Consider the following 23,930-nt stretch of genomic DNA (forward strand, 5'->3'; position numbering starts at 1 on the left):
GAAGGAGGCCAAGTATCGGCAAGCCAAGTAAACCCTCCTCCTCTATATTTACAAATGTACCAAATGGCCTAAGAACTTTAGAGGACATGTAAGAGCTGGCTCACAATGTATTTCTAAATTAAATGCTCGAAGGTGCTGTAGAGTCAAGACCTCTTGGTACTTGGTGGGAGAAAGCAGGCAGCAGCTAGTGGGATGCTGTTGGCTTGCAAGGTCACAAGGACAATATGTCACAATGTCGCAAGTGTCACCAAATAGCCCTTGTGTCCTCCAAAGCTGCCTGGCTTACCATTTTTCCTGTCTGCGCTGTCTAGCGAGGCAGCCAGCAACAACAGCTGCCGCAGTGCTCAGAACTCGTGCGAGCCTGCCAAGGATTAACTGATTGGTGACAATGCAGTCTATAGACCAGCCTGCCAAGGGCAAGGAGAAAAAACGCACTTTGACTTCCAGCACCCCATCCGAAGGTTCAGGGAATAGAATGATATTCACAGGTAACCGCCGCCGTTCCATAGCCGCTTAAATGGCTGGCTGCCAAATGAAGCTGAAGCAATAGCATTCATCATATCGATGGAGCAGCGTGAGAAGTGACACTCAGCTGCTGCATCATACGCAGCATTGCATATCGTCGCTCTGTATCATGTTCTATAAATAGAGATTCGCTGTTCTGTGCTGCTAAAGGAGCATGGAAGGACAAAAATGAACGAACCTGATCATGTAGCAGAGAAGTTTACATTTATATGACTTCTGATCTGAGTGGAACCATCTGACTGATGACATGCTAGGGAATCTAAAGTGTGGCCTTGTTGGTTCTCCTGGGCTTCTCAGCAGCTTTCAATACCATGCGTGTCTTTCTGGGTCATCTCACTGGGACAGGACTTGGAGGCATGGTTTTGCAATGGTCATAGTCCTTTCTGGGGGAGGATAAGTCCACAAGGTGGTGGGAAGCCACAGTTCCATTTTGTCCCCATCCCATCATGTCCCCTACCCCGTACATTCAAACATCTACATTAAACCACTAGGGAGGTCACCTGGGGGTTTGGAATGTAAATGTTATCAGTATAATCCAGTGCAGTGATGGAAGTTGTCTGGAGGCAGTTAGGGGATGGATAAGAGCAAAGCACGCACACACCCTGGAGCTAAATTCTGATAAGACATAAGTCCTGTTGGTTGGGATAACTGCTGTTCTGGACAGAGATGGACAAAATGAATCTAGGCAGGTTTGCCATCCTGAAGAGAGTGAGGCATATAGCCTGGGCTTTCTTCTGGATTTACTGCTACCAATGCAAAATGGCATTGGTGGCCAGGAGTGGGTTTCTTTTCCTTCATTGGTTGACTCACCAGCTGCAGTCCTATCTAGAGGAAGCAGAACTTGCCTCAGAACCACATGCTCTTTTAAAATCCAGGCTAGATTAGTATAGCATGCTCTATGCGGGGCTGTCTTTAAAGCCTATTTGGAAATTTCAGTGGGTACAGAATGCGACAGCAAGAGTGCTTGTGGGTAGGGATGTGCATCGTGAACCAGAGGGGGTCACTTCAGATAGATTTGGCCTTTTCCAAGCCAAAGCAGGATCTCTCCAACACACCCTTGAAGCTGGAAGCTCTGAAGATATTTGGGGCCATTTGGAGATAGGGATGCTAAGAAAGCTTGTAAAGTCAGTGAGTTTGCAAAATTTGAAACTTTTCTACAGAAGGAAATATCAGGAGGAGAAGGTGGGAAGGCTAGCTCTTTTGTGACTCACAGGTCTAGCTTCTAATCAAAGAGAATTATTTTACCAGTGCTCCAATCATAATGGTTTGGGGAGTGATGTTGGAGTAATATATGTCCTTGTTCTTTCCTGTCCTGTGATTTTTGCTACTTCTAGTGGTACATGTCTGGGAAATGTTGGACATTCAAATACTACTCCCTATGTGTCACATGCTCACACACCATCCATGCCTGTCAAATCAGCTTTGCACTTAATTTCTATAACTTTTGGTGCCAGCTGAACAGAACTCAGGCCCAAAGCTACTTTTTTCATTCATCATAACTCCCAAGCCCCTGCTCTCATCTTCCTGAAATTTTGCAGGTTACTTTCCCAGGGGAACCTTTACAATATATGCCATGTTCATACTAAAACAATTGACCACAAAACCACAATAAACAAAGTGATTCCTTTTAACTTCCTTCCTCCCCAAAATCAGCTTTAGCAGTGCAGAAATCTCTCTGAACATATTAGTCTAAAATTTGGCAGGCTTTAATTTTTCAGGAGGGGTTACTATTTTTGCAAATTCCATCCACTTCTGCCGAAAAGGAAACAAAATTCTGGAATGAGATCCTCCTGAAGGAAGAAAGGAGAGGATGCTCTCTACATGATTAGAGGTACCTTTAAAATATTACATTATGCATTTATTTTTTAAGGAGCCATGCATTTATTTCAAAAAACATTTCTTCTTTCTCTATCAGGGGTTTCCCATTCACTTCAGTGCAAGGGATATTCCTTCTTTCAGATAGTTATATTTGTTTCCATTTCCAAAGGAATCTTAAACAACAAAAAAATCTTAGTGATTTTAAGGGACAACCTGCTGGTTCTCTCTACTGTTTCCTTTTCATCTCACCACCTGTTCTCCATCTTCTTTATTTTCTCTTACATTTTGAAGTGAGTTAACTTTGTGCAAAGTATGCTGGGTAAGATTTAGGGTTGCTGGGGCTGAATCCAGTGGGACTCTTTCTTGTGCTGGAAAGCATAAGATTGTGTTGCATCTCCAAGGGGCTGAGAACTGATTAAAGCAGTAGCCTCTTTTTTCTATAAGGGAAAGTATCAATTTCCCCTTTTAGCTTTCTGTTCTCTAATTCATATGCATTCTCAGGGAACTCCTCTTTGCTTCTACATTTTGCTGAAGACCCTCCTTCCTTCTTTTTAAGGGGTCAAGTTTTTCCTTACTTGCCTCACACTTTGCTAGACAACTCTGGTGGCCCTCACTGCTTATAATATTGATGGGATACTTGTGGTCCTTCAGATGTTTCTGGACTACAACTCGCATTGTCTCTGACAAGTGGCCATGCTGGCAGGGATTGGGGGTGTTTGAGTCCAACAAAATCCAGAAGGTCACTGGTTCCTCAACCCAAGCCTTCCCCCTACCACATCAGGGCCTCTAAGACCCCTCTGTTAGTGTGGTGTGAACTTGGGTGTGTAGTCTACAATGGCAGGGTAAAGGAGCTCTGTGCTTTTGGTTCTCATTTTTATTACCCCACAGATTTGGAAAGAGTCATGAGAACACCTCACCATGCTCCCCTAACATCTATGTGTTTAGCAGATATCAGAAGGAATCGTACCCAGATGTAGCTGGGTAGAATTCATCCACACAAGGTGTGGTGCCCTAGATGGTAGCCAACAAATTATAAGAAGATGCAAGAGAAACATTTAAAGCATAACACTCCTTTGCATGTTTACTTGGAAGTAAATCCCATGCCACTTCCTCACAGGTGAGTGTGCATAGGCATAGCTGTCAACTCCCCCCCCCCTTTTTTTAAGGGAAATTGCCTTATTCTGAATAGGATTCCTCACAAGAAAAGGGAAACGTTGACAGCTATGTGCATAGGACTGTAACCTTAAATAGGGTAAGACAAAGAAACCAGGTTACAGATTTGGGTTAAGTTTACCATGAGAGAGACTACACTTAAACAGGGCAGGGGAGAGAGAAAAAGAAGGAAAGAGTACACATACTATAGTTCTTATTTTATCATTTTTGTTGGTTTGGCATCTATATATCACACACTCAACTCAGAAGGTCTCTCAGTGCCTTAGGAACTCAGTGCCTATAGGTATTGTTAATATACTATTAATTCACAGAGAGCATACATATGGCTGGAGTAAAGAGCCTCAAATCCTACAAGGGTGCACTTTTTAGCATTCAACAAAGGGATTCCCATTTAATGCATTTTGCAATCATACATAGTATGAAAGATCCCATTCCCCAAAGACAACCTTCTCATTCTCCTGAACATAATCTCTAAAAGTAACAGTAGCCTGTCATCACCATAATCCTTAACACAATAAAGGCGGGATACTTTTGCTTACTATAGGCAGTGGCATGGTACTACTATAAATATTTGTCAAATCAATCTCAAACACACAATTTCAGCCTGATTGGAGAGGAGTTCAAGCTTTATTTTGAAAGTGTTGAACACAATTTAATCACTCCTCTACTCTAGCTAAACATTCAGGACATTGAAGTGCCAAAGAAATGAGTAACAGAATTTACTTCATAACTCACTGGATGTTTTTGTAAGTATGTCATACTTCATTTTTTCCCTTTCAAACAGGGCCGCACAAGGATTACTTTAACATAAAGGGTTATAGGCACCATGCACTGAGTTGAGTTTAGTACAATAGGACAGTCCATGCAAACGTTTATCCTATGCAGAAATGAAAATGGGGAGGTGGAGGAACCAATATCACAGCCAGTGGTCTATTCCCAGTCTCCATCCATTAAGGCATTGTAGGCACAGGACCCTATGCATGAAGCATACCTTCATGATATAGGGACGCTATGCACACTTGGAGGCAAGGGCATAGAATCTGGAAAGCTGTCCAGCATTTGCTTCTATATGGCATTGCTGGCATCCTTCCCTTCTCCACCCTATGGTGCTGCTATTGCTCACAGCTTTCCAAGGTCTATATAGGGGGCAGCACAAGCACATTCAAAGAGGTTGAAGGCCTGCACTGGAATAAATGCAGAATCAAAAGGATTTGAGTTAGCAGTCGAAAAAGAAAACAACTCGCAACCGTTTTTAAATACTGAAATGCGTTTAGAGTCAGGATGGGAGTAGCAAATCTAAGATTATGTACCCCATCTTTGCCTTCGAATAACCATATTTTAAAATACATTCTATTCTCAAGGCCCAGATGGTTTGCGTAATCACAGATCAAGGCTTCCGGAAACTACGCTTTATATAGGAGGAGCAACTGCGCCAGTAGAGGGCACTAGTGAAGCTGCTTACCTGTGGAGACCTGCACCAAGGAATCCTCCTCCATGGTACCACAAGTGTTGCTATGTAGGAGAAATTGGCTGGGGAGTAGGAGAGTTTCATTCTCTCGCCCAGAAAAACGGCCAGCAGTTAATGGTAACTAAACTCTTTATTATTTCAGAATGCCCTCTTATGCTGGAGTAGCTGAGGGATAGCTGGCACAGTGCCCTCCAGATGTTTTGGACGGCAGCTTCCATTATCTCTGATCAGTGGCAATGCTACTGGGGCTGATGGGAGTTGCAGTCCACAACTGCAAGGCACCTCATTGGCTACCCCTGGAGCAGCATCTCGAGACTTATGCTGCATAATTGTAGTGCTTTAGCTAAACAGGTTTCCTCATGACTAAATAACACGGTGATGTTTCTACACAAAAAGACCACACACAATCATTACTATGATGGGCAAAATAAATCAGCCTGATGTGACAGTTCATCAGTATTGCTAAAGCTTAACTTGTGTGTAAAGTATATATCATCCACTATAGAAAAGGAAGCTTCACCCAGCATTAGTTCAGTGGAAGATGCTGCCCTGTAACATTAAGCATGATGTCAGGATATTGTGGGGTGGGAGCCCCCCTCTCAGTCACCCATAGACCAAGTTTGACCAGTAGGCAGGGCTGCCTTCCTGTCAGCCACCTGCTGTCCACACAATTCGAAATCAAATTGTGCCAGCAAAAGCATAACACTTTGCAAGCACTGGCAACCACCAAGGTACCTGAATCCCTGGCCTACCTGGCAGCAAGTCAGTATATCAAGTCCCAAATCCGGGATCAATCCATGTGTCCAAAGTCCCATAGAGATCCTGGAGTATCGAAGCTAACAACCAAAACATGGGCAGGTGCAAAACATCAGCTCTGCTTCCCCCTTTAGTACTTTGCATGCTGATTACATCATCTGGGCTTGCTGAGGCATGTGACCCCCATCTGTTCCTAGCCTACTCCAGCTGAGGCATCACAGACCTCCTCCCAGAGCTAGCAAGCCTTACCTGGCCCGCTAGTGAGCTGAGCTGTGGGCCCTTGACTGCCTCAGACTCCCTGCCTGCTGCTGCTCCCTACGCCTCAGAGTCCGTGTTCATGGAGAGTGAACACATGTTCTGGCTCTGGTGATGAGTCCTGCAGCTCTGGTTCCTGTGCAATGGCCCCCATCGCCATCCTCCGTCACCCTGTGAGTACTTCCTTCGCCATCCCCTGCTTGCTCTGGTGTGTCCCAGTCCTGGCTACACCCCTCGCTGGGATCCTCTTCCTCCTCCCTGTTGTCCTGCCAGTTCATGACACAAGGCCGCTTGCAAAGACGCAGGGCTTTGCTGGCACTGTTGATCTGCCTGCCAAACCCACTTTTGGCCCAACCACGTCTTTACCTCCCCATTATCTGACATCATATATGGCACTGGGTATACGGCAGGATGGCCTGGTTTTCCTGAAATGTAAATGGCCTCGCAAACCAAATCGGAAGGTCAGGCAGGTCAAGTTATGCACGTGGGCTGGAGGTTTCCCTTTGCCAGGATATACAACAGGGAGCAAACACTTTTAAAAACGTAGGCTGCAATCATACAACCATTTACCTGGGAGCAACTCAATGAGGCTTACTTCCAAGTAGACATGTATATTGCACAGTCAGCTGATATCAGCTAAAAGTATAGTTGAAATGCATAAATTTAAGACAGAATTCCAGAATTCCAATTCACTATGGTGGATTTCAACCCTTTTCAAATTCTAGTTTTGCTTTCTTTCTTTTTAATGAATAATAACAATAAAAAATAATAACAACACCCTCAGAATTAGGAAAATATCATTTGAAGTTTGCAAGAAACTTGTGGAAGAAATAGCATTGAAAATGTTTCTATGCCAAATGTTTCTACGCCAAATGCTGTCCTATCTTTAAGGCTTTTTAGGGTTTAATCCCTCAGCCTAATGCTGCAACAGCATAATTACTGCAGGATGGCAAGAAAACTTGGCATAGCCATCACCGAATGTGTTAGGACATTGTAAAAAAATGGAATGGGTAGGGTAGGTGGACTCTGTTACTGAACCAGCAATCTGATACATGCTTGTTAACCTAGATAATATCTAGAAATTATCTAGCAGACATGTACTATTCCCGACAATTTACACTGTATTGAGTGGTACTGGACACAATCCTCAAAAAAAAAAATGATAAGCTTAGAAGCATGCCCTTAAGATACAATTGCTACTCTGCGATAATTCCAATAAGAGAATTAATTTCATGGTCGACTGTCTCTAACATAGGAAGCTGCCTTAACTCCAAATCAGATAGATAGGTGATGGATAGATAGATAGATAGATAGATAGATAGATAGATAGATAGATAGATAGATGATAGATAGATAGATAGATAGATGTCCTGCTATCTTTTCAACCAAATTCTTCTTCCAGTTTTGAAGCTGCTAGCAGAAAAAATTAAAGAAATGCCTAAGAGATGATAACTGTATTTTTAGACTTAAAATTGATGAGAATTTGATGGCATCAGCATGGGAGAGAGAGATTGTGAATTAAAATGTAGATTGTTTTTATTCAGTGATCCATATTTTGTCATAATTCTTGCATAGCTCTGTAATGCCCTGTTCCTCATAACTCAAGATAAAAAAACCATTGATCACTTCTATGTAAATTTCACATGGGTCAACATTGTTAAAGAAGGATGCAGCTTAGAGACTGGGAACCTGCGGTTCAGCAGATGTGGCTGTACTCCAAATCCATGTCAATTAGGGATGATGGGAGTCCAACAGCCTATGGAGGACCATAAGTTCCTCACTCCTGCTTTATGCATAACAGCCCAAGCCATGACACAATACCAATATCAGGATAGGAGGTGTATAACCCTCCCAATATTACCAAACTACAAATCCCATCATCCCTAGCATGCTTGCTGAGGCTGTTGGGATTTGGAGTTCCACAACATCTGGAGGGCCACAGGTTCTGGTCTATAACCCTACAAAACAGGCAGGGTTTATGGCCCTTTCTCTCACACCCTGGGAATCCTGTGTACCACAGGTGCCCATGACATACTCTGCAACTAGAATCACTATATTGATCCCCAATTAGCCCTGGGTCCCTGTGATATGTACACAATATATATACTCAGGCAGATTTGTTTTGCTCTAGATTGCTGTGTAACGTATCTGCAAATATCAGAATATGGAAAGTGTCCCCCTCCCATAGACAAAGTGGCTTACTAGAGTGTAAACATGCATTGTAAGCATAATAATTTGTTTCTTTTTGACAGCATGAACGATTTCCTCCAGCTGAAGAGTTTGAAATAGTGGCTCGATACAGAAATCCCAGGTAGGGTTATTTGAAGGCTGCTGTGGGGTTTTGTTTTTTGTTTTTAAATTGCTCTATAAAATTTTCTTTTTACTCTCGTGTATGGACTAACCTACTGTAGAAATGATGGGCAAGATATAAGTAGCACTGTCCATATTATTCACTTTGAATGGAATGGCTTTAATAATTACATCTTGTTATGACTCAGTGATGCTAAGTGGCCTTCCAATATGATGACAATATCTGCAAGTAGGAAGGGCTTTACAATTAATGTTATGCTGAGCAGCTTAAATTACAGTTGGCTAGAAAGAATTCAGCAAATACTGCCCACATGAAACATTCTGTGTATATTAACCAGATGAGAACAGAGATACTTGCCTTCTCGGTTTTCCAGTTTGGCTGCCCACTGTCAAGGCTTAAATATGTTCATATGCTCAGCTGTGTTGCAGGGGAGAGGAAGGAGACAGAGGCCAAGTGCCATTTATTTTGGTGCCAAAACAAGGCCAAGATCATCCCCAGCAACCAAAATCCTTTCCTAAGGAGAAATTAAATATTGCTCAAAGCTCCATCTCAAATCACCTGGGGGGGAAATGAATCCTTTTCTCATAAAACTAAGTACCGTATTTTTCGCTCTATAAGACGCACCAGACCACAAGACGCACCTAGTTTTTGGAGGAGGAAAGCAAGAAAAAAAAAATTCTGAATCTCAGAAGCCAGAACAGCAAGAGAGATTTCTGCGCATTGAAAGCAGCAATCCCTCTTGCTGTTCTGGCTTCAGCAATAGCTGCACAGCCTGCATTTGCTCCATAAGACGCACACACATTTCCCCTTACTTTTTAGGAGGGAAAAAGTGAGTCTTATAGAGCAAAAAATACGGTAGTCAACACCTCTGATCCTGTGCCTCCCCCCATTTCCCAACTCATTTGAAGTTAAGCAAGAACCTGACTCCCCTAAAATCCAAAGGACATGTATAGGTTCCATACTTGTTTATGCTTTAATTCCTCCTGGAGTAGCAGTCAATCATAAACACACACATACACATAACCAAATACATTTTCATATCTGAAGCAGCATGGCAAATATATTATTAATATTATTCACAATGAGACTATGCACCAGCTCTGGCTGCAACAGTGTGAAGTTCATAAATCCTACTAAAGTGGGAGCAAAATTGTCACACATTCCTCCTTCCTTGAGTACTGACTGAGTTCCAGGGGCAATACTGCAGCAAATCTGCAGGTTGCATTTAGAACGACAACTTCTTCCGTGCTTTGCTAAACTACCAAGCATATTCTGGGTATATTAGAACATGCATACAATTGCTTCTGATAAAAGACGACAGCTGCTCAGAAAGATTCCATGAGTGAGTCTGGGCCTCAGTGGAAGCAGGCATACCGCTGGGAGAACAACATGAGTCCTGACTGTGTGTCATACTTGCAAGCTTTGCTGGCTGTTGTTACTACACCAATTCGTTTGCATCTCCAGCAGTGGAAATTGCTGAAACAAATAAGAATCAGCCCTTTAATTGTGCGCGCACACACCCTTTCTTCTCTCAGCATGCACATTTCCTCCCTAGATGGATCAGATAATAGCCAGTACCTGAGTTCAGACACCCTCCTGCCAATAATTTTGGATGGCATAGGAGTATGTGCATGCCTCTCTCCTCTGTCATATACCTAAGGTAATGGGGGTTCTTTATGTGGGTTGGGGTGATAGCTCAGAGCTGGAGTGGTGTAGTAGTTAGAGTGTCATAACAGGGCGAGTCGGATAAGTACTCTTCCTGTGACTCACTCCTCGTTGTGTCTGGGCTGTATCTTAAAATCTTGGCTATATGTAACAGCAGCATCTGTATGATTATTATTATTTTACTTAATATGATCTGTGTATTGTTCTGTTATTGTTTGCATGGTTATGCTTGTACATATGTTGATCATAAATCAATTGTAAATTTTTTTTTGAAGTGTGTCAGTCAAGGACCTGGGAGACCAGGCTTCAAATCCCCATTCAGTTATGAAGTCTCAGTGGGCCAGACTCTATCTCTCTGTGTAACCTACCTTCCAGGGTTACTATGAGGATAAAAGGAGGAAATCCATGCATGCCACTTTGAGTTCCTTGGAGGAAAGGTCAGATATTTTAAGAATGTAACAGGCAAACATGTTGCATGCAGGAGACCCCAGGGTTCTTTTTTCTGCAGCTAAAGTTAAAGGGCTTTCAGGTAGCTGGGGTGGATACAGGAAGGCTTCTGCTGGAGATGTTGGACAGCACATCAAACCAGACAATGCTGGTTAAAATGGAGCAATGTCCTGACTTCCCAAAAGGCACCTTCATGTTTGTGATTATTTCTTTTCCAAGAAATAAAAATTAGGAGACAAGGGTTCATGAACTGGGACCCTGCACAGACTGCCTACTTGACAGGATGTAGAAGAGGGGAAGAGGTACCCATTTTACCACCTCACAGATTGGAATATGGGCAAAAACTTAGGAGCTCAATTAAGTCCATGGCTAGTCTTAATATTAAAAGTCACAGTGGATTTAAAAGGTAGCTACAGAGATGCATACAACCAGTGAATGGAATGCTTCCCAGACTGAGATTCTGGCTTGGTACATAGTTTAAGATCCTGGCTAGTAAACTGACATTAAATCACTGTTGTCCATTTTGGGCATACTGGGGAAATGCAACTTAAGATAACTGGGATTGACACACCATTGAGGAAGGGAGTAGGTGAGTGAAACTCATTCCCCAATTCTAAGCTATGGTTTAATTGGCTGGGAAACATATGTATGAACAGAGCCAATGTTAATTAAATTAATATCTCAAAACAGAGCACAACCCTTTAGAAAAATAATGATGTTTATGCCAACAGCACAAAGCACTGATAACCATTTTCAGTGAAATGCTACTGAAGACACTTAGTCCTCAGTTCTATAATAAGCTGTGGGAAACATTTCTGGATGATCATATTCCCAGAAAATTCGCCTCCTCTATCATATACCCAATGTAAATGTGAGCAACAGCCTGCCTAGTTATTCTAAAATGTTTGGTATTGCAATGTATATGTATTTTAAAAGATAAATCAATGTAGTGGTCTAGTTATTGCTACTGAGTTGACAATTGCTACTTTTACATTAGCACAGCAGACATGGATCTTACACCTTCCCCCAGAGCTCCTAAAGCATTTGTTGCTTGCGCTATGCTTTTGGCATTCACCACGTGGGAATTCCTATGCTCTCTTCAGACTGAAACCATGAAAACCAGCACTTCCTTTTTGAGGTTCAACTTCCTCAGAAAGCAGATAGTGACCATAACAGAGCATTTTTTAAAAAAAAGAAAAAGCAAGTGAAAATACATATGCAGTAGTGGATTTCTGTGGAATCTTCCAGGGTCCTGTGGAGTGTTCTGTGACTTTTCCAATAGAGTCACAGTAGTGATTCCTGTCTGGGACCCTCTTCGTATCTTGTTCCTCCTGATGTGTTTAATTGCGGGTTGCCTGTACCAAATGTTCATGCTCTGAGCCATGTTTTACCACACTCCTCCTATGACTTGGCGATCTGAGGGAAGAGGGGTGTAGCAGTGCTCACCAAGTGCCAGAGACCAATGGCCAGCCCCTAAAGTATAAAACCGCCATGTGATAAATGTTTGTAAAATTTGTCTCCACAGTGGTACCTTGGAAGTTGAATGGAATCCATTCCGGAAGTCCGTTTGACTTCCACAATGTTTGGAAACCAAGGCATGGCTTCCAACTGGATTCAGGAAGCTCCTGCAGCCAATCAGAAGCTGCAGAAACACCGTCTGCTGTTTGGCTTCCAAATAATGTTCGCAAACTGGACCACTCATTTCTGGGTTTGTGGCATTTGGGAGCCAAAATGGATGAGTACCAAGGTACCACTGTATATGGGTAGTTGCCTTTTTCCAAGGCAGACCAGAAGTGAGAGCTGGACCATAAAGAAGGCTGGTCGCTAAAGAATTGATGCTTTTGAATTATGGTGCTGGAGGAGACTCTTGAGAGTCCCATGGACTGCAAGAGGATCGAACCTATCCATTCTTAAGGAAATCAGCCCTGAGTGCTCACTGGAAGGACAGATCCTGAAGCTGAGACTCCAATATTTTGGCCACCTCATGAGAAGAGAAGACTCCCTGGAAAAGACCCTGATGTTGGGAAAGATGGAGGGCACAAGGAGAAGGGGACGACAGAAGACGAGGTGGTTGGACAGTGTTCTCGAAGCTACCAGCATGAGTTTGACCAAACTGCGGGAGGCAGTGGAAGACAGGAGTGCCTGGCGTGCTCTGGTCCATGGGGCCACAAAGAGTCGGACACGACTAAACGACTAAACAACAACAAAACAAGGCAGACTACTGGTTCATGTAGTTCCGTATTAACAACACTGTCTTGCAGCAGCACTCCAGGGTGTCAGCCAAGAGTCTTTCCCTCATCTTTTAACTGGTGATACTGGTGACTGAACCTGAGACCTTTTGTAAGCAAAACGTGTGTTGTGTCACTGAACTATAGCCCCTCCCATGCAGGTATGGGCTCATGCTCATCATTTTCTCCTCAGTTTTTACACACATTGCTCAGCTGGACTGGAATCCTATTTCCGGCTCTTCTCCCACCAAAACCACAGTGTGTACATTTAAGGTCATATGTAATCCCCGAGCTTCTGGAAACTAAAGCTCATCAAGCCATGATGGGAAATGAAAGGCACATGCCTTTATCAAAACTAAGCATTCCTGCTGAAACACACGAGAGGAATACGTAGAGCGCGGGTGGTGACACACTTTTGCCCTTTTGAAAATAGCACACACCAGAAAGGAATGTAATCTGAACCAGTAGTTAAACTAGCACAGATGTTACTGGTAACATGTTAAATATATTATTACTACCACTATATTATTTCTGATCAAATGTGAAATTTGGTCCACTTCTGGATTCCCCACAAGACATAATATTTTCCTAGTTGGATTAGGTAAATTACGGAACTGAAGTCAAGTTCTGAATGTTTTTCAGCTGGCAACATGACTATTTTTGTTACAGTCCTCACAGAGAGAGAACTCCACAACAGTTTCTCACACCCATATAGTATTTGTTCATATTTCAATTGACATATCTTATGACTGACTTCTCAGTTTGTGTTTCAGTTCTTCTTAGCTCCACCCTTGGGCTGCTATTACACTTTTCTTTCTTTTTTGCAGTTTCTACCATCCCTTTGTTGTTTTTGTTAGGGAATACTTTGTGTATTCCACAGAGTGAGCCAGTCAGGTGGGTGGGATGGGATTTCCAAGTAATTCATATTAAGGACAAAAGATATCAGCTGTTTGTTTTTACTTCCCATTGAGTTTGCCAATTCATCTTTTCAAAACAAAGAAGCTTCTTTTCAAACTATAATATGTATACATCTCTTATAACTACTGTTCCTTTGTGTAACCTGAGTGCAAGTACACACGCAGTTTCCGTGTTTGCAGAGGTTGTTCTACAAGGTTGGGAGAAAAGGCTATATTCAGACCACGGGGTTTTGATGCCACTTTGCACATCATGAATTACCAAGAGTTCTCAATTTGTCTAGATTTGGTTTCTGAACTTGGGTCACATCCCACACTTAAAGCACAGGAGCTCCCCACACCCAAGAATCATGGAAACAGTAGTTTACCCCTCACAGAGATACAGCACCCTTAACAAACTACAGTTCCCAGGATCTTTGGGGAGGAAGCTACTTGTTAGGATGTGTACCTGGCCAGTCTGCATGTAGACAGGATAAGAGTCAGGGCAAGAGTCTCTATAACCAAGTTAGAATTCTTCTCATGCATTCACCCTCTTTTCTGTAGGGAACAGCAGGTTTAAGGGAGGGTATGGGGCTGCATGGGCTGGCTCAGCCTCCAGACACTGAAATGCACAGGGGGGCAGCATGGGCAAAGCCAGGATTTTTGTAAGGCAGAGCAGGCTTTTGTTAGGGTAGGGGGGGCATAACCTTGGTTAGGTAAAGATAAAGGAACCCTTGACCATTAGGTCCAGTCGTGGCTGACTCTGGGGTTGTGGTGCTCATCTCGCATTATTGGCCGAGGGAGCCAGCGTACAGCTTCTGAGTCATGTGGCCAGCATGACTAAGCAGCTTCTGGCAAACCAGAGCGACGCATGGAAATGCCGTTTACCTTCCCACTGGACCGGTACCTATTTATCTACTTGCACTTTGACATGCTTTCGTACTGCTAGGTTGGCAGGAGCTGGGACCGAGCAATGGGAGCTCACCCCATTGTGGGGATTCAAACCGCCGACCAGCAAGTCCTAGGCTCTGTTGTTTAACCCACAGCGCCACCCGCGTCCCTAACCTTGGTTAGTTAAGTATTTTTATGGATTTTTTTATTGATTTAGGGGGGCAGCTGCCCGCCTCCTTGGCTATGCCCATGGTGGGCAGCTTGAAAAAGGGCTCTCCACAAAACTGATGTACACAGGTAGAACTCCTCCACTGGAGGGCAGGGATCCTGATTGGTCCAGAGTCTCTCCCTGTCTAGAGAGTCCTTTTCCATTTTATCTGAATGTGTGGAAGGCATGGCCATGACAGACATCAGCAGTGCAGGTGGGGCTAGCCTGTGCAATCTCATGGCCTCTCCTATTGTGTATGTGTGTGTGTGTGCACGCACCATGTAAGCCTTATCTGAGTGAAGAGGGAAATGCTCTATTTACAACAGGTGGAGTATGTGAAAGTAGCACTTCCTGACATTTCTGGGCTGAGGATTCTCTGCTTCAAATTCTAACAGCATGTAGATGAGATAAATGTGTGTTGCATTGCATTTACTGTGGCCATGCTGCTCTGTTGGTAGAGTAGGTTCCATCTCCTCCAGCTTTGATCAGACAGAAGTCACTAACATTTAAATAAAATGCTATGAAAAAAGGTAGATAAACCAGAGGAGAGCTAAGAATAACTGACATTTCTCTTATCAATTTTTGTTTCTTTGCAAGAACTAGATCTCTCTCTCTCTCTCTCTCTCTCTCTCTCTCTCTCTCTCTCTCTGACACACACACACTTTGTAGTTGTGCATATGTCTTCATTTGCATAGGCACACTGCAAATGAGGGGATTACCATTTGTAAGAAATACTGTATTATTTTTTCCAGTACTTTTTATGTTTTGCCTGTCCATTTCTGGCATGGTACTGATCACCAGATCAGGAACGACCACAGAGCCCGTTCAAGTGAAAATACAGTGGTACTTCGGGTTAAGTACTTAATTCATTCCGGAGGTCCGTTCTTAACCTGAAACTGTTCTTAACCTGAAGCACCACTTTAGCTAATGGGGCCTCTTGCTGCTGCCATGCCGCCAGAGCACGATTTCTGTTCTCATCCTGACGCAAAGTTCTTAACCTGAAGCACTATTTCTGGGTTAGCAGAGTCTGTAACCTGAAGCGTATGTAACCTGAGAGCGTATGTAACCCGAGGTACCACTGTACACAAATGCGCTGAGCAAAGATCCCATACAGTGGTAGCTCGGGTTACAACTGCTTTGGGTTACAAACACTTTAGGTTACAAACTCCGCTAACCCTGGAGTAGTACCTCGGGTTGAGAACTTTACCTCAGGATGAGAACGGAAATTGCGCAGTGGCGGTGTGGTGGCAGCCAGAGGTCCCATTAGCGAAAGCATGCCTCTAGTTAAGAACAGTTTCCGGTTAAGAACGGACCCCTGGAACGAATTAAGTTTGTAACCCGAGGTACCACTGTATCTACTTCACAACCTTATGTTAACAGCATGGGACTATTTTAAACTTTCCTACTTCTTGGGCAGTTCAAAGTGAATTAAATTGCAGTGCTATTTTTAGAACCATGCTTACATCTTCACTATTAAATAATTTGGGTTTACTCTTGCCAACAGGCTATAAAGCAGGCTGAGGAACTGAATCCAATAGGCTGGATCCTTAATTCCTCCATCCCAGCAGGTCCATTTTGACAAAGTGGGCAGCCCTGCCCTCCTCCCAAGGTTAAAAGGGGCTTGCTCTCTATAGCCAATCAGCAGGCACAGCAAATCCCTTTGAAACTCATCTGCAGGCGCAGTTTGGATTGATATATCTTCTCTGCACATACTATCTGCTTGAGACCCCACAACCTGAAGGCAGACCTCTTTCAATAGAAGTCTACTAGGCAAAAAAGGGGGGGGGGCTTTTCGGCAATGCCCCCCCCCCCGCCTGAGGAATGCTCTTCCCAAGGAGGCCTGCTTGGTGTGCACTATACACACTTTTTGTGCCACCTTTTATTCCAGGCCTTTTAGTAACAGCCAGCATTTTATTTTATTTTTTATAATCATATTTATTAAAATTTCCAATAATAACAGAATAGAAAAAATAGAAAAGATAAAGAAAAGAAAGAAAAAGAAGAACCAATTTTAAACCCTTATTTTCATAACCTTCTTTCTGGGACTCCCTCCTTCCCCTCCCGACTGTATTCCCCTTTCCCTACGTTGGTTCCACAAGTTCTCATTCCCAATTTAAACCTAATATGTTGTACCTATTAGCCAATTTAAATTACAATCTTAACATCACTCCTCATCTTTAACAAAATAGAACAAAAAATTTTCCCCCAAGATCTGCCCCGTTTCCTTCCACGAATTCCCCCTTTTTTTTCCAAAACATGTTAAATCAAAATACCAAAGTTATATAGAAAGATAAAAGATAGAAGATAGAAGAAGATTCCAAAAGTTGGTTACATAGCCTTTGGATTCTAGAATTCCCCCTCCCTTCCCCGGTTTGGATTCCCCATGTCCATCAGTCTGTATGTCGTCGGCCTGGAGGTCTCAAGTCCACAGCCAAATTTTCCTCAGTCCATCTTGCCGGTTTTCTTTGAATTTACTTGTTTGTAACAGTCAGCATTTTAAACCATGGGCAGTCAAACTAAGGCCCAGGGGCCAGATCCAGCCCAATTGCCTTCTAAATCCAGCCTGCAGGCAGTCCAGGAATCAGCGTGTTTTTACATGAGTAGAATGTGTGCTTTTATTTAAAATGCATCTCTGGGTTATTTGTGGGGCATAGGAATTTGTTCATTTCCCCCGCCAAAAAATATAGTCCAGCCCCCCACAAGGTCTGAGGGACAGTAGATCGGCCCCCTGCTGAAAAAGTTTGCTGACCACTGTAATTTAAACCATCTTAGAATATTTTATCAACCATTATGTTAATATTGTTCACTGGGATTGTTTTATCTGAGGAGGATTTTTATTTACACATGCGTCTATGCTTGCAAGATGGATTCTGTTGTTAATTGTTGACTTGTGCAGTTTAGTCATGTTTTATATTTGGTACAGTACTTGTTATATTGTATGCTGTTTATTGGTTTTAAACTGTAAGTCACTTACAGGCTTTTCTCCATGGGCAACCCAAATTTAGTAAATAGCAGCAGTTCATTATATATATATTAATATGGCAGATGGTATTCGTGAGCAATGCATGCAATTAGGCAAATCTTTAAAGAGAACTGATTGCAGAAATTTATTTATTAAATTTATATCCCACCATCCCTCCCAAAGGATCCCATGGCAAAATCTTGAAGTAGTGTTTTGTTTTGTTTTTAAAAAGAAATTATTCTAACCCCTGAAAGTCTTTGAGTTCTTAAACTACGCTGTGACATATTGAGACTGATTGGGTGGAGAAATTTGTTGTTTTGCTTCCTGCATGTATGGATAACCAGATGGATGAGGGTTGGGTGTTGTTGTTAGGCTGTTGTTTTTTGGCATTCTGCTAAACAGAGTGACATGTGTGATGTGTTACTCCATCTTTCAATGTGTGAGCTTTTCATCCACATTAATTCATTATTGTAAAATTGCTATCAGAATGTGTTACTGCGTTTCATGTTTTGAACAGCTTAAGAAGAGGCAATGAGACAAATAGAACGTTCTGTTTTCCTTCTGCAAATGGGCTGAATAGTACACGTAGTACACTCCCATTTAGAAGCACATTTAGGGCCAGATTTGTACCTTCCCTTTCATCACTCACTGAGATTGAAATCTTGCACATAGGCTTCTTTACTACAGACAGGCATCAAAGTGTGGGCAGCGCCTGGCAATATGCCCAGTGCCCAATGCTGAAGATGGGATTCCACACCTGACCAAGCACATGAAGCTGTTGATGGTTTGCACTTAAATCAGGGTTGAAAACCAGGATCAGACTGCAGTATGCAATCCTGGTTTGAGCAGAACCATGGCTTCTGCTAACCACGATCAGAAGCATTTGATCTCAAAATGAGCAAACACAAAAGCTTGAAGTTCATGCTTGCTTGGAATAACCCCCCCCCCCAAAAAAAAACATGGTTTGGTTTACATCTGAATAGCTCCAGGGTCAAATGACACGTGGTACTGAATAGGTGGCTTTAAAAGGAAAACTGCAGATAGAAGCAAGAGCTGAGAGCATGAAGGGGGGGGGTGCGTAACACTTTCCCTCACATCTCAGACCTACCAGCTATAAGCCCCTACATCCAGGTGCTATTGAACGTTTCATGGTGGAAGGGAGTTTATATTTATCATGGGAGGAAAGCTTTGATGGGCGATTTTTCAGTGGGACTGCGGTGGGCAAAGGAGGATTAATTCTCACTTCTCATACACCACAGTCCTGATCATGCTCCTGTGCCTATAGTAAAATTAATTGCCGTAGTTTAACAAGCAAATAGTGTGCCCTTCTGCCCTTCAACATTGTTTCCATTTCATGGAATACCTACACAGGTAAGTGCTTTTCAGAGGCATCAACCTTTGTCACCTTTCATGTTCCCAAAAGCCGCCAAAAGAGCAAAGCTGCTCTAAAGTTACAAAAGATGGCAATTAATTGTCACAGACTACAGTGCTAACAGCATTGATGTAATTAAGGTAAAATAGAAAAGAACTATGGTGTTTGTTAAGAATAAAAAACAGCTGCCTTTGCTACTTCTGTAACACTGGCAGAACTTTTTGTTTCATTTTGTAACACACACACACACACACACACACACACACACACACACACACACACACACTTCCTACAGCACTATAAAAGGCTACAAAACAGGCAGGAAATTGAAACATTCAGAGGAATGTCCTCAGGAAATACGATTGCTGTGAATATGTTAACACAGCCACTTAATATAGGCCTATCTTAAAAAGTTTTTTTTTGCCATAATTACTATTTACCTCCCTTTGCATGTGCATTATGGAGATATCCCAACTCCACCAGTGGCAAGGACAGTACAGGAATGTCTCCATGCTGCATTTATTAGTCATGTAAACACAGAGTAGCTATTTTCAGTTTCCCCTGGCAGAACAAGCCACCTGGAGTTTATAGGAATCATTAATGCTGTTAGTAGAACATCAGTAGTAATTAAAGTCCTTTCCAAGCAGGACTTAGCAATAAATATGAAGTTTTTTTTTATCTCCCAACCCTTGTAATGCCAGAACCAGATAATGAAATATGAAAGCGTAACAGTTGTGATTATCTACTTCTATTGCAGCGAGTTAAGGAGCAGCAATGAAGAAAAATGAAAAGCAGTTGCCAGTCCATTAACTTCTCTGACCATGACAGGATTTTTACCTAGGAGTCCCTGGTGCAGAGGCCTTATTTCCCCCACCCAACCCCCAACCCTTTTGGGAAGCTGCTTTGAAGAGGAAAATAGGATTTGCTTAGGTTGCATTACCTCAGAGTAATTTGAAGCCCAGCTGGAATCCGTAAGTAGCAATCAGCATTGTGCCTGTGACATCACCATGGCACTGAGACATCCCTTCTCTACAAACAACTGCCCACCCCAGTCTAGGGCAGTGTAAATGTCATTTGTCAGCGTAGGAAGTCATTAACACAGACACACGCCACAAAAGTGCAACCTTAGCTTTTGCAGACGATCCGCACCTGAGTGCAAGGTCGGGCTTCTCAGATGCAAAGAAAAATAAAATGCATACACAGAATGCCAATCCCCACCCCTAATAAGTCCCATTAAACATCTCGTTAAATGATAATTAACTTTAGTCAGCATCATACTGGGGCATGGTGTGCTCTCCCTTCATTCCCCTCCTTCAGAAGTAGGACAAAGATTAGCTGCAGGAGATAAATGTCTTCAATATACACCCCACTTATACATGGCTTATTTTTAATACCTAACAAGCCTCAGAAAGCTATAAGTCCCCCAAACCTTCGCTAGTATTTTGCTCTGAAGATTCACCAGTTGAATTTAAGGCAAATGAGAGTCAGTTTCTACAGCCACCGATAATTATTTCTTACCATGTCCTGAGGGGTTATTACCTCATGCTCTTTTCTACATATAATGTTCACCAGGGCTGGCCCAAGACGTTTTGGCACCTGAGGCGAACCACGAAATGACATTTCCCCCCCTTAGCAGGGAAGAAAGGGTGAGTGAAGAGCAATATCAGAAACGGGAAGGGAATAAAGATCTACACCAGGAACAAGAGACCACTAGCGCCTCCTATTTGCTAAGAGGCCGCTGTGGCAGCATCGGCCTTGTGGGGGTCAGATCTGGCTTCTAAGGAGAATGCTGCAGCTGTTGTTGCCACTACGGCAGCAGCTGGCGCCACATTCCTTGGAGGCCATATCTGCGGCCTGTGGATTCAGCCCCCTGAGATGGTCACCTCACCTTGCCTCATGCATGGGCCGGCCCTGATCTTCACATTACAGTGGTACCTCAGGTTAAGTACTTAATTTGTTCCGGAAGTCCGCTCTTAACCTGAAACTGTTCTTAACCTGAAGCACCACTTTAGGTAATGGGGCCTCCCGCTGCTGCCGCGCTGCCAGAGCACGATTTTTATTCTCATCCTGAAGCAAAGTTCTTAACCTGAAGCACTATTTCTGGGTTAGGGGAGTCTGTAACCTGAAGCGTATGTAACCTGAGGTACCACTGTATGTTTACTTCAAGTGTGTAGTGGTGGTTTCTTTCTTTGTTTTTGTTTAAAAAGCAAATAGTATATGCAGGGAGGGGGTTTGATAATTATGGAGATTGGAGCACATGAGTAAAGGAAATTTATTTTTTTTGTCCCTTGCTGCAGTCATGAGGAAAATCCTCCTTTGAAGCTGATATTTGTGAGGGTAGGGGAGGACAGAACCCCTCATTGCTCAGTATTCACATTCCATCCAAAGGATTATTTATTGTTGTTCCTGTTTATTAAATTTGTATACTGCCCTATTACCATAGATGTCAGGGTAGTTCACAACATAAAATAAAAATATAAAAAGATGAAATACATAATAAAAACAAAGACAACCCAAATAACTAGATGAAATGGTTACTCCTCCACCCTTGGTTTAAATAGCTTTTATTACCCCATTCAACACCTATTTTTTTCTAGTGTGTATTACAATTCATCCCAAATAATAACCATAGTTCAATAGTGATGAAAATGTTAGGCTGTAATAGCTTTTAACCAGGGGGAGTTTTTACATTTCTTCATGAGGACTTTTATATCAGCAAGTGTACGACTTCATAATACGTAACTAATATACCTATTTACAGTCATAAATCTACAATTCTGTTTGTGAAATAATCTGTCACACATTCAAGTCCAAGTATTATAAGGGCTTGCACCAAAGACTTATTGGAAAAGGTGAGTTTTGAGGAGGGGTTTTTAGGAAGGAAGAGCAGTCAGCTCAAAGAGGTATTCTAGGAGACAGTTCCTGACTTAACAGGAGGAGAGAATGCATGGAGTCATTTCAGGCCCAGGCAAAGGTTTCAGCACCTGAGAATCATAAGGGCATGCTTCTAATCCTTAAAACTGGAAATGTACCCCTGAAAGTGAGTGAAGCCTAGTTAAAATTTCTTAAGAAATAAAGGAGTGAAGTACAGCAGAAACTGAATGCCAGAAATAGACGCAAACCTCCTTAATTTACACAAATGTCTACACGTTGCAAATTTTCATTTTTTCTTGGCACATTGTAAAGTGCAGGATGCGCATACTGATAATGAGCAGAACTGCCTGGAACAGAGGATATCAGTTGTGGGCACCTTCCATGCTATCAGTATTACCTTCCTTAATAATAAAGAGTGCGATCAAAATTTACCACATGCTTTGATTGAAATTTGGTAGGGCCACTGCTGTGCTTTGGCCCCTGCGGGAGGGCAGTTCCAGTCCCTCAAGTCAGTCAGCAGGCCATCCCTGGAATAGGCACAGAGGTCTTTTAATAGCTGGAGATCTTGTATCAATAGATGTAATGGATAAGAAGTATATTGCTCCATAGCCCTAACACCATGCCATTGCATCCCATAGCACAAATACAATATAAACATCGCACAGGCCTAGAGGAACATTTCCACTGAATTTACTTCATGAAGTGGCTAAAAGAGAGTGCCATTATGCCATTAGACCAGTTTGTTAGCTAGCGGGACTATTCCGAAAAGGCAGAACTAGTGCTTTTGTTCTTTATTATGGGGTTTTAAGAACGTGACCCGAGGACACTCCAAACCTTTTACAGTACCCAGAGCCTTCTTTGAAGGCATATATGTAAGCTAAAACTAATTCTCTCAGGGAATATTCTTGAACACTATTATTTCTCATTAGGGTCAGGCATGGCAAGAGGCCTGTTTGGGACAGAATATGTAAACCTTCAGCTTTAACTTGGTATAAGATGCCAAATGTTTCGGAGACATTCTCACACACTTCTGGCCTCGTTCCACTCATCTGTGACATGATCTGATGTGCTGGCTTTCCACGGCTTCGAAATGGAGGGTGGGAAGGTTTTTATCACCCCAAGCCCATTGCTACCAGGCAGAACTGCTGTTAATGGCATCTAAAAGGAAAACAAATTACACTAGGCAGTGGTTTGAATTGGTGAGATTTCTGTCCCCGGACAGTGCTCAGTTTGTGTGGTGAGAATTGGAATTCATTATTAAAAGGTGAGGCAAACTTGACAGGGCAAAGGTTAAAAGAGGCATTAAGGAATAAAACCACCCTCCCTTGACCCAGATGTCAACATTGTACCATGCAGTTTCAGTATCTATATTTTTATTTAACTATATTTTCTACCCAGCAGCATTGTACCATGTCAAAAGGTTTCTAGCATGTTCTTTCTTGCGTGCTGACATCATTTTTTCTGAATTGTAGTTTGAGGATGTATCCTGCCCCTGATCCACAATATTTGGGTTGGGCAGACAACCCAAACTATCATCCTCCTATGATGGCCTTGGATGGATCAGAAACATCACCTCATCAGATGGAGGTAGGGTTGGTTACAGGTTTCTTCTCTTATCATATAGGGAGTTCTACAAGTAGCACAAATGCCTAAAACCATTCAGCAATTAAAAACAATCAGATGGAAGTCAAGGGATGCATCTCCACAAGTTCTGAAATCAACCAGACTTACTCCTGAGTAAATATGCATAGGACTCCACTATCGTTGTTGTTGGCATTCTTCTTGTCTCAAGAGACAATGGAGTGAGCCTCCGGGGTGAAGTCAAACCACTGTATTAGCAGCACCAAAGTGATCTCCCCAGGGCACAAGCCTGGGCAGCGTGTATGGAGGTGCTGGGCTGCCCAGCCCACAAGACCCCCTCACTATCCAAAGAAAGGTAGAGCAATATGTTTGGCATCAGCTTGGCTGCAGCAGCTGCCGCAAGGAGGAATACAAGGCGCCATTCAACAGTCTTAGGGACTCCACTCCAGGTTTGTGTAGCATTTATTCCTTAGCCTTTTCTTCTCCCCAAGATATCCCGCAAG

The 23,930-nt window shown here is 42.8% G+C and overlaps 1 protein-coding gene across 6 annotated transcripts in view; it reads left to right on the forward strand.

Annotated features, from left to right (window-relative positions):
* The first annotated feature begins 239 nt into the window (after window positions 1-239).
* SPMIP2 (sperm microtubule inner protein 2) overlaps window positions 240-23,930 on the forward strand; it is a 39,454-nt gene continuing 15,763 nt past the window's right edge. For 3 of the 6 annotated variants that reach the window (XM_081209134.1, XM_081209135.1, XM_081209132.1), the window contains exons 1-4: window positions 269-488; window positions 4,878-5,101; window positions 8,248-8,306; window positions 23,319-23,433. In XM_081209134.1, coding sequence (XP_081065260.1) covers window positions 389-488; window positions 4,878-5,101; window positions 8,248-8,306; window positions 23,319-23,433 — 498 coding nt within the window. In that variant the 5' untranslated portion in view covers window positions 269-388. Of the gene's footprint in view, window positions 489-2,243; window positions 2,357-3,231; window positions 3,461-4,877; window positions 5,102-8,247; window positions 8,307-23,318; window positions 23,434-23,930 lie in introns of all 6 variants that reach the window. The other 3 variants (XR_014011746.1, XM_081209133.1, XR_014011747.1) reach the window with 3 other exon arrangements.

Source organism: Podarcis bocagei (assembly GCF_964188305.1).
Source record: "Podarcis bocagei genome assembly, chromosome: 9".
Lineage (NCBI taxonomy): Eukaryota > Metazoa > Chordata > Lepidosauria > Squamata > Lacertidae > Podarcis > Podarcis bocagei.